We start from the raw sequence: 18,281 nt of genomic DNA on the forward strand, positions 1-18,281 counted from the left end.
CAATTACTGAAATTAGACCTTAGAAATAAGGTGGAGAGGGAACATTTTTCAACCAAGAAGAGTAGTGGTTCAAGTCTAAAGCCAACAAAAGCAAGGTCTTTACAACAAATGTGTCAAGCAGTTTTAACTAAGTCACATCCAGTTCCATTGTCCATTTCCCCATAAAATCAGGAATTCCAAGTATGTGCACACACACACACAGATATACTCTCTATCTGCATACATAACGGAAAAGGTCACTGGCCAGAACACTTTATTCTAAAAACAGACATGTCGCAGTCCTAGTGAACGCCATGCAGCATGATCGCAACAGGCCATTTTTAGAACAGCTCCACAAGGCCAAATCCTAAGGGATAACAGTAAGTTATAAAAGGTCAGTATTATACGTATGTAACTTTATGTAATAATATATATACGTAATTTTGGTAACATCTCCTAAATCCCAGCTGTGTTCTCACAAAAAGACTTTTTCCATCCCTCACTGTTCCTGATGCAGAAGTCATGCACATATGTGCAAACTGACTAGAAATATACATGGATTCCACTGAGCACTTCTGCGACCAAGAGAATAGCCTCTGCAGATTTTGAAGTAAAAGACAGAGCCACAAGATGGCACTACCACTACACTGATTCTACTCTAAATGCAAGCTCAGTAGTTCAGAGAGCGGTAATGATCTTCTGTGTGTACTGTTTAAATGGTGCACACATTTCATTTTGTATTTTGTAGGTTTTTGTTTGTTTGTTTGTTTTTTCCCAAGCCTAACGAGAACAGCACGGGAAATGAGTTGCCTATTTCATTTTTAAGGGAAATGAATAATGACATTAATAAGAGCCAGTTCTGCACATTTCATTCATGAACCAGTTTGACACAAAACACCCGATTTCAGGCTGGATTATGGCAAACTATAATCCAGCGTTTGCCATATGGTTTGCCATATGACTGACATGTTGTGTTACTTGCCAGTTTCAGCCACGCTTGCCATGAAGCATTAGCGTTGAGCCTCTGTCCCAAACTGCACCATATAAGCAGCGAAGAGTAAAAAGAGATGGAGAACAAGAATGAAAACAAAAAGCTACACAGAAAAAGCAACAGTAGAGTTAATATGGCAGATTGAGAACAGTACAATAAATACTAGACGTAAATTGGTATTTAAGGGGCAGGATATTCATTATGCAATCTGTATTGATTTTATCAGGTAGCTTTTAGTTCAGAATAGATCAAATACATTTGTAAAGCAGTAAAACACGTTCTTTTCCATACGTTTTTCCTCTACAGTCTTAGTAGAAAGCCAATAAATATGTGCTTTCAGTTGAAGCAATGACATGTAATGGGGTGTTTTAGTAAAACAACATCAATTAATTTTTGAGAGAAATAATAGACAAGACTGTATGGAATGGGCAATCTCTGCAGTACCTGTGAATGGCTGCGAAAAGATCCTCAGTAGTCCTCGGTCTCGCTGGTGTTGCTGCTCCGTCCGTCTCTTCCCCATAATTATTGCTTGGCAGGAATGAACTATTTGCTGTTTCTGACTCAAACACCTCGGCTACACAGAAATAATGAACAATATTGTCAGTCTGCCACGGGAACCAACAGGTTTATAATCTTGAAACCACCCTTCTTTGCTTCAGAAATTGCGCTGCATGAAATGCCTTTGCTTGTACAGACACACGCAGAGTACAATACTGAAAGAATATTTTTATCATTTGCATTAAAATGCAAACAAAATTAACAAAGCTAACAATTTCTTCATAGGATGTTTTATTGCCAGCACAGGTAAATAAAGCATACTTTTTATTTCCCTGTCTGCAAAGGGGAGAAGTCAGAATAGAATTGGAACAAGTATTAATCCTGCAACTTCCCTCAGGCTTTTAGCTCTAACTATCGCAAGAGCTCCTTTTCTCTACAGAAGACTAGATGAATGCTACAACAGCTATCCTCACTCCCCACCTTCTCTAGCACAGTTATCATTACGTCGGAAGAAGAGTCAGAGAAAGCAGACTCACCACTTTCGTTCTCCTGAGACAGGTGTCCTTCAGTGTTACTGCCGCTGTCTTGGCTGCTGCCTGAGCTGCTTCCTTCATCAAAAGCTGACTGCTCCTCTTGCCTGGGCTCCTCTTGAACTGTTGATGCAGCGGGCTGTACCACAAAGGCACCAGCTCCCACTGCTTCAGAGAAGGTGACTCCGGCAGCTCCTCCCTCAGGAACCAGGCTGCCAGAGTCCATCTTGCTGGAGCCGAGTCCATCTGTAAGGCAATTTCTCGCCTCCTCGCAGTGTGTAAGTACAGCGTCTCTCTTAGTCGGGCTTGATGTGCATCTGACAGTATCACTCACTTCAGCTATTTTCTCCACTGTGAGATCTAACTGTGGAGGTGGTACAACAAGGAACAGTTTGGGTTTTTTTGAAATGGGAGGCGGTTTCTTGTTTGGCAAAACGACCTGAGTCTTGTCTGGAGAAGCTGGTGACCCCTGCAGTGGGATGCCAGAATGGAAGTCTTCGCTCCGCACTGGCGACTTAGGTGTGGCTTCTGGAGCTGACCCTAGAGAATCCGGTTCCAAAGACTTGTTTAGACCCATGGTAACTGCAGAATTTTGATCGCTCTCAAGCTTGGGTATATTGTCAGAGAGTATCACAGGAGAACTCTGAGCCAGTGTTTGAGGTGAGTTTTTTAATGAATTGCCATGAATCTTCATCTCCTCTTCACCTAAGCTGTTACTGAGTCTTAGTGAGAGAGACGGCCTTAAGGAAGACTGTGATGATGAACTTACAACACCCTTTTCCTGAGACATGGTTTCAGAAGCAGATTCAGGTAATGGGTCCCCTTCTGTTGCTTTTTTGATAGACCTCAGCTGCACCATTTGCAATGCTTTGGTGGTTACTAAGGGCATCACAGGTCTTGATGCATCTTGCTTGCTGAATGGCTGTTTCACAGCACTGTAGCAAGAATCTTCCTGATCGTGTTTCTTAAATGAATACTGTGGGCATATCATTGCACCTTTTGTCAGTTTGGGATCAAGAGGTGGCGCTGGTGGTGGGACAACTAAAGGGAAAATAGGAGGAGAAGGAACAGGGGAAGAGTATGAACCGATGGAAGCTTCTTGTGGTAACCACTGGACACTGTGAGCAAAGGAAGAATTTACATCGGCTTCTGGTGGAGGGGGGGGAAATGTGGGAGAAGCTGGCAATGGTGATAGATCCACAGCTTCTGCTGGGGGAGGAGGAGGGGAAGAGGGCGGAGAGAGCTCAAGGCAATGTGGAGGAGGTGCTGGAAGAGGAGGTGGAGGTGCACCAGAATCTGGAGGAGAGCTCGAGTGGTCCAATTTCTTCACACTCACACTCCCTTCAGTAGATGTATTTGAAGAAAGAGAAGTGGAGGATGAAGAAATGGAGACTGAAGACAGAAGAGAAGATTTCCTTTCAGGCACTTTAGGTTTCAGCTTGGATTTCCCATTTCCTGATGACGCAGATTTTAGAAACACAGGCACTGGAGTAAGTGCAGTGGGTGTATTGGACTGGCTGGAGTACCCACTGGATGGCGATGTGACTCGGTGGGTCTTCTCTGGAGAAGTGCTCTTTGGTTTGGCCAGTCCAGTGGGCACTTGTGGTACAGAAGCCCTTGAGCCATCACTGAAGTGGCTGATGCTGTAATCACTGAGAGCAGAAGAGGTACTGGTAGAATGGGTCACTGGAGACTTCATCTGGTCATCTGCCACTGCAGCATAGTCACTGTAGTAACCCCACTGGTCAGCGTATTCCGACTTGATGCTGCTTGTTTCACTCTGAGAGGGCGTGACTGTGCAAATGGAGTACAGGTTTGGGGCAGTAGTGGACATCATGCTGCTGCTTGCACTGACTGAGCTTTGGCTGCGAGAGCGCAACACCCAGGGGTCTTCATAGTCACTGCAGGGGCTCTGGGAAGGGGAGCTGCCATTTTTGCATTTGAGATTCAACTGAAGAGAATGCTGGAGGGTGGCAATGAGGGTTTCATCAAGTACCTGTCCATTGGACTGTGCTTTTTTCTTGGGTATCCTTCTGAGTGAGTCTGTTCTAGATGGTGGTAAAGGCGGCTTCTTTGCCTTTTTTAGAGAGATGTTTCTTGCAAGGGATTTTTCACCTTGGCCTGGCTGGTCATCTTGATGTTTCTTCTCCTTTGATTCAAAGACATTAATCACACTGTCTCTGGGATTACCAAAACCATTAGCACTATAGCATGGCGTGCCTGACTTCAGTCCAGAGTCCGTGCTCATAGAGCTGTAATAACCATCATGGTCTACAGAGTACAGAGAAGTAGAATCTTCTTTGACTGACGTCCTCTCCAGGCTGCTGCTGCTAAGGTTGCTGCCAGGAGTGGCACAGCCTGGTGTGGTACAAGCTACCTTGCATGACGCAGTCTCACTATTTTCTGCAGACTTGTATAGCCAGTGCTCTGAGCTGCTCACTGCACCTTGCATTCGCTCCCCTGAGTAGCTAGATTCACTCCTACCATCGCTGTCCTGGGACTGGTTTGGTAAAGCAAGATTGCTTCTACAGCTGTAGTTCACACTCTGAGAACCAGCCTCTACATTTCCAGGAGTGCTGAGAGAGACAGCAGAGTCACCAAGAGAAAGAAACATGACAGTATTAGATGGGATAGTATCTGAAGTCTGTGAGTGACGTGTGGAGCTACTCTCACTCCAGTTACCACTTGAAGAATGGTGATCTTCTTTCCCACTTATTGCATTGTTGGCAACAGGATTGTCTCTTGGCTTTGCATACACAGCAGAACTGCTAATTTTGTTATCCAGCGATCCAGTGCTCTGGGCAGTGTGAATAGCAATAACTTCTGAGGAGGATGAGAGTGTTGCGTTGGGTATGACACTTGTTGAGTAGGTGGCATGAGGGGAGACTACACATGCTGGGCTAGTAGACTTTTCACTGTCATAACTTCTTACCTCTTGAGACTTTGGCCTTGCAAGAGTTCCTGTTGTGGCATTATTTCTCAGATGCACAACATCATCATCCACCTGCAGTTTACTTATCTGGTGGGGCAAAGTGCCAGCAATGTCTTCAGTCTGTCTGGAGATGCTCTGGGTCTGTTCTAAGGACTGCAGAGACACTCTTGCACCAGCCCGAGGCAAGCTGTGGAAACCTATGTCACTATTCTGGCGAGAAGCAAATATAACTGCAGCAGAATCACTCATCACGGACATGTTTCCAGATGAGCTGGAGAACTGAGACATCTGAGCTGCAATGCCTTGTCCTTTCTGTGCTCGTATTCTTCTCATTGAAGGAGGCACAACTTTAACTTCTTCAGTTTGGCAGCTGGTGTCCTTGGTTTCAGACCGCTGCATAGCAGAGCGATAGCTGTCAAGTCGCCCTAGCGTGGAACTGTGATCTGGGACATACATCGAGTGCCCTCGGAAATCACTTTGGCCAGTGCCAACTGCTGGAGTCAAAATAAAATAATTATTCCTTGAAGCACAAATTCACATTTATCTTCTTAGTGATTAAAAAAAAAGAAAAAAACCCAGCTTGCTCCCCAGTCTCTTGAAGGCTGTGCCTTCTGAAGAAGAATCTGCAACTATGGATTTTGCACAGCTATTTTCTGCATTTCTTTTCCCTTTTTCTTTATTACTGGGAACCTTCTGCTTACAGAACCACCTGCATTCGCAGCACATTCGACACATGAAATCCTCTCTTTATGACATGGTAATAATTTCCATAGTAATCAGTTGTGTCAGAAACCAAGTAGCACTGTTTGACTTCCAGGAGGCAAAGCAGCAGGAACAGACAAAAGCCTGAGAAATATGAAGTGTGCTTCCATGCTAATGCCTCATGCAATAAAGAAAAGGGGAAGGAAATCTGAAGACTAATGTGAATAATCAAATCTGCCTTTTAAAAGCATTATGCTTCAGAAAAACCGTTCAGCAGACAGGGAGAGCTGTCCATGCCTTTCTTCTACAAAGAGGCTAACACACTGAAACATGCATTGTTTTACCACAAATAATGTGTTTGCTCTAGCGACACTGATAAAAAAACACTGCCATTGAATTCTCCACACGGCTACTTTCTATTTATCATAAAGAAAAATCTCCACTACATATGGTTGTCCCAATCTCGGCACCATCAGAAAACCAAAAATAACTGTACTTTATTTAATGATGTAATAATCACATATTGGCATAAGCAGAGGACAACGGAAAGAAAAAAAAAGCAAAAAAAGCTTTAATTCAAGGTACAGTTATCGCTGGGTCAGCAGAAAGAATCCTAAGGTTCTTTTAAATTTACATTTGTGTTGGTACCTTTTAAAATGAAGAATCAGGGAACAGCTTTAAAATCAGTCTGCATAGAGCTCCTGCTTCCCAATTCAGTTGCACTACTTTATAAATAGCATACACAAGAGGCAGCCATGCTGCTGGAGATGCTTGTAAGGATACTGCATATGTCACTGCAGGGAAAACTGGTTATTTCAAATCTCCGCCTTAATGCTCCTCTCAGAAGCAATGTAGTAGCATACTCAACAGGACTGCACTCCTTTCGCATTTACTATACAGAACTGGATCAGGAGGATAGGTATTCCTATCATGCAGCTTTAAACACCATTTAAAAGACATTTAATTATCCTTATTCTAGCCAAGCACAAGAGGCATTTAGGATAAGGAAAAGAGGGCTCTGAAAAGGCAGCAGTGAAAGAAGCACACATAAAAAGATTGTTTACTTCTTTTCCCTAGGCACATAAGTCTCTTAGCAGCTTGAAGCCCATTAAGTTTGCTTTGTGCAGATTTCTCTTGCTCTCATGAAAATGTAGCCTCTTTCTGCTTCTTGTAGAGATTCAGAGCAAAGCTAGATACTCAGACGCTGGCAAACGTCTTGGATAATCTAATATGAGATACTGTCAGAACAGATGGGCTACTGCAGCCAATCAAAATAGGTATTTGCATATTTGGTACAGTCATTAAGAACGTACAGTACGGTAAGAAAAATAATTTATTTTTGCTTTGCATCTTTTTTTTTCTTTCCTTTTTTTTTTTTTAAGTATCAGTGTCTCTCTTGGGTTAAGAGAGAAAAAACCATCAAAGCAGACATTACACATGTCTAATTTTGATATGTATACATAGGAGCTGTGACATCCCCAACGACAACTGTTAGCCATGAGTAACATCTGGTGATAAAAAACTGTGTACCAAGTTACATAAATAGCCACAAAGGTGGGGTACTTTTCCTACCACTCTGAAATACACATATACACATACAGGAGGGAACGAGACGGCTGGTGCAGAATGAAGCTGTAAGCACTGTGTATCTAATAAATACTGACCTGAGGCTGACAGAACCTCATTTCAGCACATCATCTATTTGTATTCACAAGAGAAGCTAAAAGCAGTCCACTTCACAAGCAGCTTAACATACATGGATACCTTATGCTTGTTTAAAAAGTTACTGCTATGGAAGGCAACTGGCAAAGCAGGAAAACACTGAACTTGCAAAACTCCTCCATCTTTCTTCCAAACCCAGTAATTTTAGAATGCACTATTGGAACATACTGTTGATTGCAAATATGAATTATACTTTAAAATGTGTGAAATACAAAATCAAAGCACGGTGTTATATCTAAAACCCCCGTGCTACTAATTAAGAGGCCAAAGACTCCTCATACCAATCCAAGCCAAGCTCTGTTCCCGTATGCATGACTGTACCCACATTCCTGCTGTGCCTGAGCAGCTTGCTAATGAGGAAGCAAAGTGAGCGAGTGCAGGATGCTGCTGAGCACCAGCCCTTACCCTGTGCTTAATACCAGCATAGATGTAGCCTGGGTCCAGTCTAATGCAAGCATGGAAATGTAAATTGCCTCAACAGCACAAAAACTTGACAACCCTGGTTGCCAAGGGAGGGCAAAAGAGCCCAGAGGTACAAAATACCGGCTAGATCCTGTCATTATTTGGATGTGTTTAGGGAAGGGGCTTTTCATGGTTGGCACTATTTTACTTTACAGTAACTAGAAAGAAAATTGTTTTTCTTTGTTTGTTTTCCAAAAATTCTTGAAATCAAACTGCCTTTGGTGGCACTGCAGTTAGAAGATGACAAACCAATTATATGAAGCAGCTCAATCTCTTAACTCAATATTACATCAAAATTGCTACCTTTATCAGAAAATCTCTGATTAAGTAACAGAGAAGTTACCAGATTTCCATAACACCAAAGTGCTGGAATTCACTTAGAGGTTTTAAAAATATATAATCCACGAAACCATCTAGTTGGAACAGACAGCAACAACAAACAAACAAACAAACAAAAACCAACCCTGCAGAAACAGACATCAGGATGCAGGTGCTAAACATGACTAAGTCAGAACTGGCTGCAATATGGTGGTGTATGGGAACAGCTGAGTCATGGTCTGAACCACTGACTGAACACCCAGAGAAAAGACCTTGGAATTGCCGTGAAGGCAATTCAAGGACCTGGCTCCACCCCTTAGGACCCCATTTTCAGGATGGACTGTCAGTGATGAAGGATCTCTTGCTAGAGATCCCTCCTGTGTGGAATCTTCCTGAGAGTCTTGATTTTTCAGATACAGGTGAACATCCTTTTTTTTTTTGTAAAATCTTCTCGTTACATATATCTAAGAGTGGTCCTTGCTGCCTTTGTAAGCAGTATGATAAATATGGCTGAAAACTGTTAATGTACTACTTCTTTGCATTTTATCTTGTGTCCATCAGCACTGCAGTCAGCACTACGTCCACCACAGGATGCCTAAATCTAAGATTCCTTTCTTCTTCGTTATGCTACTTCCTGCTATACTGAAAATGTTGAAGTAATGTCTCAAGTCTTCCCTAACATGTGTTCAATACAGAGCCTGGCAGCAAAGGACATCCAGTACCTGGAACCCAAGCAAAGTATACAGTATATTTAACATCTCTTGCGTGAGAACACAGAGAAAAGGTTCAAATGCATACCACAACTCCAAGCACTTGATTCAAGATAGGAAAACTGGTGCAACCTGCATGTGCCTGACTGGTGGTAAATGCATATGATGGGGACTGAGACCAATTCTACAAACTCGATGGCAAAAAGAACAGGTCTACAAGTAATCCCCAAGGGTGGGTACAGCTAAGGAAGGCTCCCTGTGACTCTAGCAGACCTAGTGGCACCAGCAGCTTGCTGCAGCAGAAAGGTCCTATGCATTGAAAGGAGGACAGAAAACTGAGGATTTGAGAGGATAAAGTGTGTGCTGGTATCACAGCTTGTATCACTTGTTTCAACTAGTACATAGAAACAATTCCTTTTCCCAGACTACTTCTGACTAATCATTTCTACTACATGCATTTGTCTCTTGTGCCATAGGCACATTCCTAGATTTGTTCCTTTCATCTCTTCTTCTCATGCCCCACCTTGCAATCTTCCAAACCTGGAGACCTGGCCAAGTTACTATTCAGGCACCACTACTTCACCAATGTTACAAAAAAAAAAAAAAAAAGTCAGAAGTGTTTTACCCTAGTTTTCATACCAAAGATTTTTAACAGATGCTTAAAAAGAAACAGACAAATACATCAGGTTCACAGTAATTTTAGGAATTCTGACTGTGCACCATGCATCTGTACTGTCACAGAGGGGAGAAAAATGTTGCAGAGGATCAAAATATTTTTCCACCCTGTTGGCTAAAAAACTACCCTGCAATCATCTTGCATATCTTCCCACAAGGGAAAATTCTGATGAAAATATAGAGAACTAGAAGTTTTATTGGTTCTGTTCATTTCACCAATTGAACATCCAGCCTCTGGTAAGCAATATATCCCTGAAAGACACCACTATCTTTCATTCCCCATTATTCAAAAGCATATGATACTTGCTTATTCCAAAATACTCTGCTTGAATAGTACTGAAGACAAGCAAGGTGGACAAACTATAGCTTCAAAACCAGTATCAGCTAAAAGGCAAAATAATGGGGAGTTTCTTTCCAAAGAATGTTCAAAGTTGTAATTTGAACCAAATGCCCACATTTTTTAGGATGTAATATTTTCCTCTATAACTTTTCAAGGGAGAAGTTCCAACAGTCCCAAGGGACACTGGCCGGTAACAACAGGGGTTCTGAGCTGAGCCACCAGAAAGCAAGCGAAGAGTTCATTCAGATGTTAGTCATATCCCACAGTGACTGACAGGAGGCCTCACAAGTGGCAATCTCTGGTGATCTACTGAAAATGGGAGGCAGGGAAATATGCTGATGGGAAATAAGCACAGGAGATCATTCTGATCCTCTAAATCCTTATGCATAAGGAAAAAAAAAGGGGAAGGGGAAAAACACTAGATGGAGTAAAGAATAATGGTCCTAAATTATACCATAAGGTGAGAAACAGTAATTAAATCACATGCAAAGCATGAACTTCTAAGACACCCTTTTAAAAATGAAAAAGAAACTTTCCTTAGAAGAAAAAGAAAGCAAGATGCCTGGCAGAGGAAGAAGATATCCAAAGGCAGAAAACTTGAAGCGTTTTCGAACCAGCTGTTTTCACAGAATCACAAAGTGGCCTGGGTTGGAAGGGACCTCAAGGATCATGAATCTCCAACCCTCCTGCCACATGCAGGGCCACCAACCTCCCCATTTAATACTAGACCGGGCTGCCCAGGACCCCATCCAATCTGTCCTTGAACACCTCCAGGACAGGGCATCCAAACCTCACTGGACAGCCTCTTCCAGCACCTCACCACTCTCATAGTAAAGAACTTCCCCCTGACATTCAAACTAGATCTTCCCTCCCCTAACTTCAAACCATTTCCCCTTGTCCTGCAGTTATCTACCCTTTCAAAGAGTTGATTCCCCTCCTGTTTGTAGGCTCCCTTTAGGTACTGAAAGGCTGCAGTGAGGTCACTCTGCAGCCTTTTCTCCAGACTGAACAAGCCCAGCTCCCCCAGCCTGTCTTCGGAGGGGAGGTGCTCCAGTTCTTTGATCATTGTGGCTCTCCTCTAGACTCTCTCCCACAGCTGTCCTTCTTGTACTGGAGGCTCCAGACCTGGACATAGTATTCCAGATGGGGCCTCACAAGAGCAGAGCGGAGAGGGACAATCATCTCCCTGTCTCTGCTGTCCACTCCTCTTTTGATGGAGCCCAGGACACTGTTTGCCTTCCGAGCTGCAAGAGCACACTACTGGCTCACGTTAAGCTTTTCATCCATCAAGACCCCCATGTCCTTATGGGCAGGGCTGCTGTCAAGGACCGCTCCTTCCAGTCTGTATAAATGCCTGGGATTTCTCTGGCCCAAGTGCAAAACCTTGCACTTTGCTGTGTTGAACCTCATTAGGTTCACCCAGGCCCACCTTTCAAGCCTGTTGAGGTCCCTCTGAATGGCATCCCTTCCTTCCACTGTGTTAATTGCAAACTTGCTGAGGGTGTGCTCGATTCCATTATCAAGGTCATTGATAACGATGTTAAAGAGCACTGGTCCCAAGACAGACCCCTGGGGGACACCACTCGTTCCCGGCCTGGATATAGAACCATTAATCACCACCCTCTGTCTGCTGCCTTTCGACCAATTTTTTATCCATCAAGTGGTCCACCCATCAAATCTACATCCCTCTAATTAGGAGACAAGGACATGGTGGGGCACCAATTTTTTGTCATGAGGCACGATTACTGGAAGATGAACTGCACTGCGTCACAGAATAGATACTGTACTGTGGGACCTGCCTCTCCTGCAAGAGAGTGAGTCCTGATCAGCAGAAGCCATTCAGCGCTATCTGGGACTGTACAGATGCAGATCTCTGGAGAAACACTTGCAAGATGACTTGGTTGCTTCACAAATTGAAAGTTAGTCTGGGACAGATCCTAGAACACTAAATACAGAAAAGGGACCAGAGAAACAGGAAGGCAGTTGGCTGCTTTTATTTTGATCTGGAGAGCTGGAACACCTAAGGGAAGCTGAAGATTATCAACAGTTGAGAAATGAGCAAAGCCTGTGACAGGTTCTCCCATACATCTGCTCATCTGTACCAAAGAGAAGGGAAACACCTTGACTGAAGGGAGAACAGCGTTTGTATTAAAAGTAACACCTGAAGAAGAGAGCTAAAGGTGATGGATAATGCAAACAGAGCAGAGAAACTGAGACTGCACAAAAATGTAAACTAAAACATTAAAAAATAGCAAAGAAAGCTCCTTGGCCTTTCTGAAGCTTTGATCCAACACTGACTCAATTGACTCATTTATATAACTTTCTGTGTTCTACTGAGCACTGAATACATATGTTCTATAAGATAAGATAATTCGGAAGTAGGAAAATCTACTTTTTTTTTTATTTTCTGTGTTAGACAGGAAAAGGATACTTTGTTCTTTCCTCTTATTCTGGTGTTGCTCTGCTAAATAGCACTGAGATGCTCCTGCTGTTAGAAAACAACTCTTCAGAGAGTAACTGGCATATTGAAATGAGGAGGCATCTAATACTCATAATCTGCCTCAGAACCCCATCATGGTGCCTTTTATTGATATAGCATTTTTTGTATTCAGCAGAGAGAGCTGTTCATTGCTGGAACACTCTTGTGACAACATGGCTGAATGTTGTACCAATAACTAAAACTAAGAATTTTTAAAGATATTTTCAGCATGTGTTTCATGAGCACTATTAATGATCCCTTTTGGTATGTTTGCCTAAATTCTGTGAGGGTACCGTGGCCACTGAGCTCATGCCAGCAATCAGCACACAGTTTCTCTTCTGTTTGGTCTTCCCTGTTCCAAAGAGGCCAAAGCAGCCAGGGGAGAACCCCAGCAGCTTGACCCAGCAGAAGCGCCTCCAGGCCCTCGAGCAAGAAAGAAAAATATTTCAGGCTTGGTTGAAGCTTTGAGGTTCTCTCAAGTTTCTGCTTCCTTCTGAAGAATAAACAAGAGGTAACAAGAATCTGCTGTACGTGTTGGTTATTCAGCCTGTGCACAGCAACTCTGATGTATCAAGGGATTTTATCTTTGTGTAAATATTATAGCCATTCACAGCAATGCTTTAGAGGAGAAACAAAGAGATTTATTCAGCTGAAACCACAGGGAGAATGTCAATAGGCACAATGCAATTGCTTGATTTGGAGTTTAGTCCGGATCCTTGTTCTGATCAAATGAACTGTGGAATGTTTTAAAACAACTTGATGTTTGTTTTGGGACAGTGTAAGAGAAACAAGGAATGGACAGCTACAGAAATATTTGGGGAGTGACAGGGGAGGAAAGGCAGATAGAGCACTGAACAAGGATGAGAGAGATGTAATTTATTCCCAGCCTTGCCAGTTGCCTGGTGGGTGATTCCAGCAAAGACGCTTTGCCGCAGCATTCCTAGTTTCCCCATGAAGACCCTGATAACTGTTCTCTTTCCAAATACACTTTGTTTGTAGTGATAGAAATCAATATGCTAACAGGATGCAAACTACCATCAGAAAGATTTCCTGGCATATATTTTGTATTTTGCTGTCTGGATGCTACACAGATACCACAGAAGCAACATGAAACTACTTCAGGCCAACTTCCACAGTAGGGCAGATGGCTAAAGCACTGTGTGCCTGCCGGTTGTGGGCCAGTGAATTGGACAGAGAGAGCTCCTACAGTGAGATATTGTCAGCCCCAGTATTTCCGCAACTTCAAATAGGAGCCAAGGAAAACCTTCAAACAGTGCTACATGAAACGTGCTCAGTATGAAATGAAAGAACAAAATCAAGACCACAGAACCTGTCACACTTTGCAAACAGACTGGCAAAAGTCACAAATTCTGAAGATATTCACTGAAGATTTCTTTTTAACACGGAAGCCAACTGCATTCTCAGTTCATTTCACCAGGTGATCTTTTCAAGCACCATCAGTCTGAACAGTCACAAACATAACCTCCAAGCTTCAGAAACACTGTCAGCACGAAGTATTCTCCTCACCACAGAAGTATACCTGTCAGTCATTTCAAAATTCACATGCCTGAGAGAGCATCAGGAATCTCTGCAAGTGACAAAAGGTAGTTTGGAACAAAGAACTCTGCTCTGCTTTTCTCTGCTTTCTGCCCTCAAGGTAGGTTCTACCTATGTCATGGATAATCTCTACTGAAAAGTGAAAACTATGACCATGGTATGTATGTCATTTTCAGAATACCATGCTGGCCTCAGTAAGACTGCAACAATCCTGAAAATCTATAGTTCAAGCTACGCTCAGTGTCAATTTGGCATGTGAGTGGCACAAAGGTTTTTACAGAACGCAAGAGAAGTCATTTCATCTCAACTCTAGATAAAGAGCAAAGAAATTGAGTTGAAAATGGAAAATGGAATATAAAAAGTATCCGTCCTGAACAGATAAGGGAAGATCAGGACTGCCTCTGCTATTCCTTAGCTAGCTGTAAACGTGCTGAGAAGTTACCTCATCAGAAGACCTAAAAGAGGAAAAAGTGATCTTTCAATAAGAATAATCTTATGTTTCATGTAGCTTTGTTTGCTTAAAACGAGCCTACTTTAGCTCTTGAGATTGCTTATAGCTGACTGCAAGGCTGATAAAATGCTATTCTCTCAGGGAAGAAATTCAAATTTCAACCTGAAGGAGGACTCTAAGTCTGGAAAGTGTCTCTTGCCAGGTGGCAAGGTCAACTGAGGACAGCCACGTAGCAAGGTCCACTATGGACAGGAGAAGGGACTTCTACATTTCCAGGAAGAGTTCCTAATGGCAGGCAGCAAACAGTATCCATCCCACAAGAAGAAATGGACAAAGACACCTCATAGCTTTGGACAGGTCTCAGAGCAGCAGTTAGATACAAAATCATTACGTGAGATCCAGCGGTAACAACATCTAAAGCTGCCACATGAAGATTCAAGGCAGAGTTAAGATAAGTGAATTTTCTCTCTGAAGACAGAAGATTCTCGTGGCAGGGCACTGTTCATTACAGATGCTGATGGAGCACAGTTCCAGACACAAACTGCTCTTCACGTACTTGCTTATTTTCAGTCTCACTCTATGTTTAGCTCTCTATCTTATTCAAACCCATCCAGAAACAGAAAAGCAAAATGTAATTTAAGAGATGCAAAATGCAAAGTAATGAAATATATTGAAAGAGTCAATACATGACTTCACATGTTAAAGATAAAAAAAATTAAAGTTATGTTCTGCCAGGCTATTTTAAGATATTCTTTCTCTACTGCAGAAAGAGAGAAGGATGGAGCGGAGGCAAAAGTTCATCATCTTCTCTATAAAGTCATCATTTGGGTAAAATGTAATATCTTAAAAAAGCAAACAAAAAAAACAAACAAACAGACAAAAAAAAAACACCACCACTACTGTCAGACTTCTGCAAAAAGTGTGTGAAAAGCTGCCCAAATTCAGACTATTTCATCAGCTCTGAATATCTTGTACACTATTAACTGTGAAAAGATTACAGACTGAGGTAGTGTCAATGTAACTGATTCAGCATTTTTCCTTTGATACACATGAAATAGATAATGGTAACATGTAAATTATTTGAAATCAAATAATGTTGACATTTAAGTGGTTGCCAATTAGATCTAAACTAAACTGGAAGTTTTACAGATTTTCACTGTTGATGCAACTCTCAGCAGATCCAGGAAGGCATCAATGAATTGGTTTTCCCCACTGGATAACTCTGCAAGCTGAAACACCTACCCACTTCAGTTTTGCTCCCATTAACATCTTAGGGGAGTGGACCAAATCTCCATAAAGGCATTAAAGACCACAAAACTTACATCACTGTAGATTTCTATTGTACCAGTAAACCATTTTCCAAATACCACATTTCCTTCAGCAGAGGGAAGCCCACAGATAAAAGGCCCTTATTTCCAGGTGGCAAGGAGGCACCTGCTTATTTGGAACTGTAATTGGCTATCAGACTGTATTGGTTTCATGAGCACTGGTAATGTTATTAGTCGAGTAATGATAAGCAGTGACAATGAACAGTGGATGGAATACAGTTCTGATGAGCCATACCTAGCTCCTTTTGTATGTTGTCAGGGATTCCTGTTATAGTCTTTCTCCTTTTGACTTTCTTCGGCCGTCTTACCACCGTGTCTGTGTAAATTAGAGACCGCCGAATGCTGGCTTGGCGGTCGAAATTCTCCCCTAATACATGGTAAAATAAGCAAAGCAACATTACTTCCAAGCACGCTGACATCATGCACTTTCTTCCACTAGCTTTGTTGTAGAAATGAAAAAAAGGCATTAATAAATGATGTTAGCTTGATCCTACAGTGAAGGCTTACACTGAAGGAAAAGATACAGCACACTGTCACAGTAAGGTTTTAGACACATGTATACACTGCTCAGTACTGCAGGTTTCAAAAGGAATTTGACTTCCCCTGGGTCCAATTCACAGATGAAAGAAGCTAGAATTCTATAGGTGAACAGAATGCTTGCTTTAATTTGGCCCTCTAATTTGTGGGATTTGTGGGTTTGCTGGCTGCTTTTGTTGTTGTTGTTTCTTTTTTTTGGTGGTTACGGGAGATTGAGGTTTTTTTTTGTTTTTTTTGTTTTTTGTTTTTTTAAATATTGAGCTGTGGAAAAAGCAAATCTGTTCATGAAAATGAAAGATTGCAATGGTTTATAAAGGAACAGACATTGCTATTAGCAACAGCTACTACAATTTCCTTGCAGACCTCCATCATTAAATCAAATTTGTTTTCGTTCCAAGTTGCTCTGAACCTGTCAAGTGTGCCATATTTTTGGTGGTGATCTCTTAACACAAATACAAATAAGTTCTATGGAGCATGCAGAGATCAAACCGGTTTTAGGAGCTTATGAATATTTCAGTTAGAGTGGAAGCTGCTTAAAAACGAAATTTTATAAATGAATTTACATATACACAATGGTAAGAGCTGAAAAAAATGTGTAAATGCATGTTGCCAGATAAAACCTTATGATGACCATGGGCTGTATCCTGATGGGACCCAGAAGCACCACTATCATTAAGGTTGAGCAGCTATTCTTTAGGAATTCACTTTTGTTGAGAGGTTTATAGTTTGGCCATTTTACAAGTAACAAAATAAGATTTGCCCTCTAGACTGAGCTCAAACAATTCTCTACATTTCTAAAAATATACCCATCCCCAATCTCACACATAGTTTCCTTACGAGAAGTTAAACATTTTAAAGCAGTAACAAAACATCTGAAGTGTCCTTTAGATGACCTACTTAAAATTGACCTATCAAACAGAAAAAGTTTGATATGCATGTGTATATTTTTGCCTTTTATGCTTTCTTGAAAATTCATGACCAAATTATTTACCTCTTAAAAGTGATGAATGCACAGTAACTAATATGTCATAAATATTATCCCCGGTAGACTACACATCAGTGTGATGTGTGTCATGCAGAGAGTGTAGAAAACTACTAAAACAGTTAAAGACACAGTCATAAGGTAAAGCATAGCATACGGAATAATGAAAATACAAGGAAAAATACAAAGCAGTTTCAACCACCATTTTGTAGATATAAAGACTGACTCTTTTTTAATGGGTCTTGTTCTCCAATGAAGTGCACTTATGCTGGGCAGAATCCTTGCATCTACAAAGAAGTGTCACTTTCATCTGAGTTTCTGACTGACTGAAATGGGGGCAGATTAAGGGAGAAGGAATCTCATGGGATCTGTGAGATATCGAGCTATGAATCCCATGGGCTTCACAGAAGCCCCAAAACACTGAGACAAAAAATCCAATGTCTGAAGCATTACTGCTATTATGATATTATCACCCATATGGAGTCTGAGTTGGGACTATTAGATAATCCTTTTATATAGGATAGTAACTGGCTGCATTATAATGAATTTAAAGAATTCAGAAGACAATGTTTGGCATCTCTAAATACTGATCCCTTCAAAGCCAGCAATTATGCCTGAGACAGTAAGGGGCAAGAAAATTAAAATTTGGCTTTGAATACTCCCAACTAAAATACTATGCAAAATGCTAAGTAAAGGGGTGCAAACAAGACGATGGTCTTTTATGCATTGTTTGAGGCACACCAACAGGATGACCTTGGGAAAAGTTATTGTGTCAGCTGATCTACACTAACTTCTCCCCCTGTGCTAACAAAGAGCTAACTCAACCAACCCTCCTTCAGACGGTTTCAAAATTGCTTTTTCAAAGACACTGTGCAAATTTACGGGATTTCAAAGTGGTTGCTTCAAAATCTCTAACAATCAAATTAAAAGCATTTCAGTCTATGCTACTCTTCATAGTTATCCTGTTTTTAGAAAATACCGACCTTAACGTATTATTTAAAGATACTTTTCTTCCATTGGGTTTGTAACAAATAGTCTAAACATTCCTCATCTAGTTTACTCAGTTCTCCCTCACATTTAGTCAGTTT

At 41.7% G+C, this 18,281-nt stretch overlaps 1 protein-coding gene across 5 annotated transcripts in view; it reads right to left on the reverse strand.

Annotated features, from left to right (window-relative positions):
- Positions 1-18,281, reverse strand: part of NHSL1 (NHS like 1) — a 163,761-nt gene that overhangs the window by 4,346 nt on the left and 141,134 nt on the right. For 3 of the 5 annotated variants that reach the window (XM_042878261.1, XM_042878279.1, XM_042878286.1), the window contains exons 5-7: positions 15,910-16,041; positions 2,005-5,424; positions 1,415-1,544 (exon numbers count right to left, since the gene is read on the reverse strand). In XM_042878261.1, the coding sequence (XP_042734195.1) occupies positions 1,415-1,544; positions 2,005-5,424; positions 15,910-16,041 (3,682 nt within the window). The remainder of the gene's footprint in view (positions 1-1,414; positions 1,545-2,004; positions 5,425-15,909; positions 16,042-18,281) is intronic. The other 2 variants (XM_042878269.1, XM_042878295.1) reach the window with 2 other exon arrangements.

The sequence above is a fragment of the Lagopus leucura genome, unplaced genomic scaffold (assembly GCF_019238085.1).
Source record: "Lagopus leucura isolate 7727_CA_CO unplaced genomic scaffold, USGS_WTPT01 Super-Scaffold_73, whole genome shotgun sequence".
In the NCBI taxonomy this organism is placed as follows: Eukaryota; Metazoa; Chordata; class Aves; order Galliformes; family Phasianidae; genus Lagopus; species Lagopus leucura.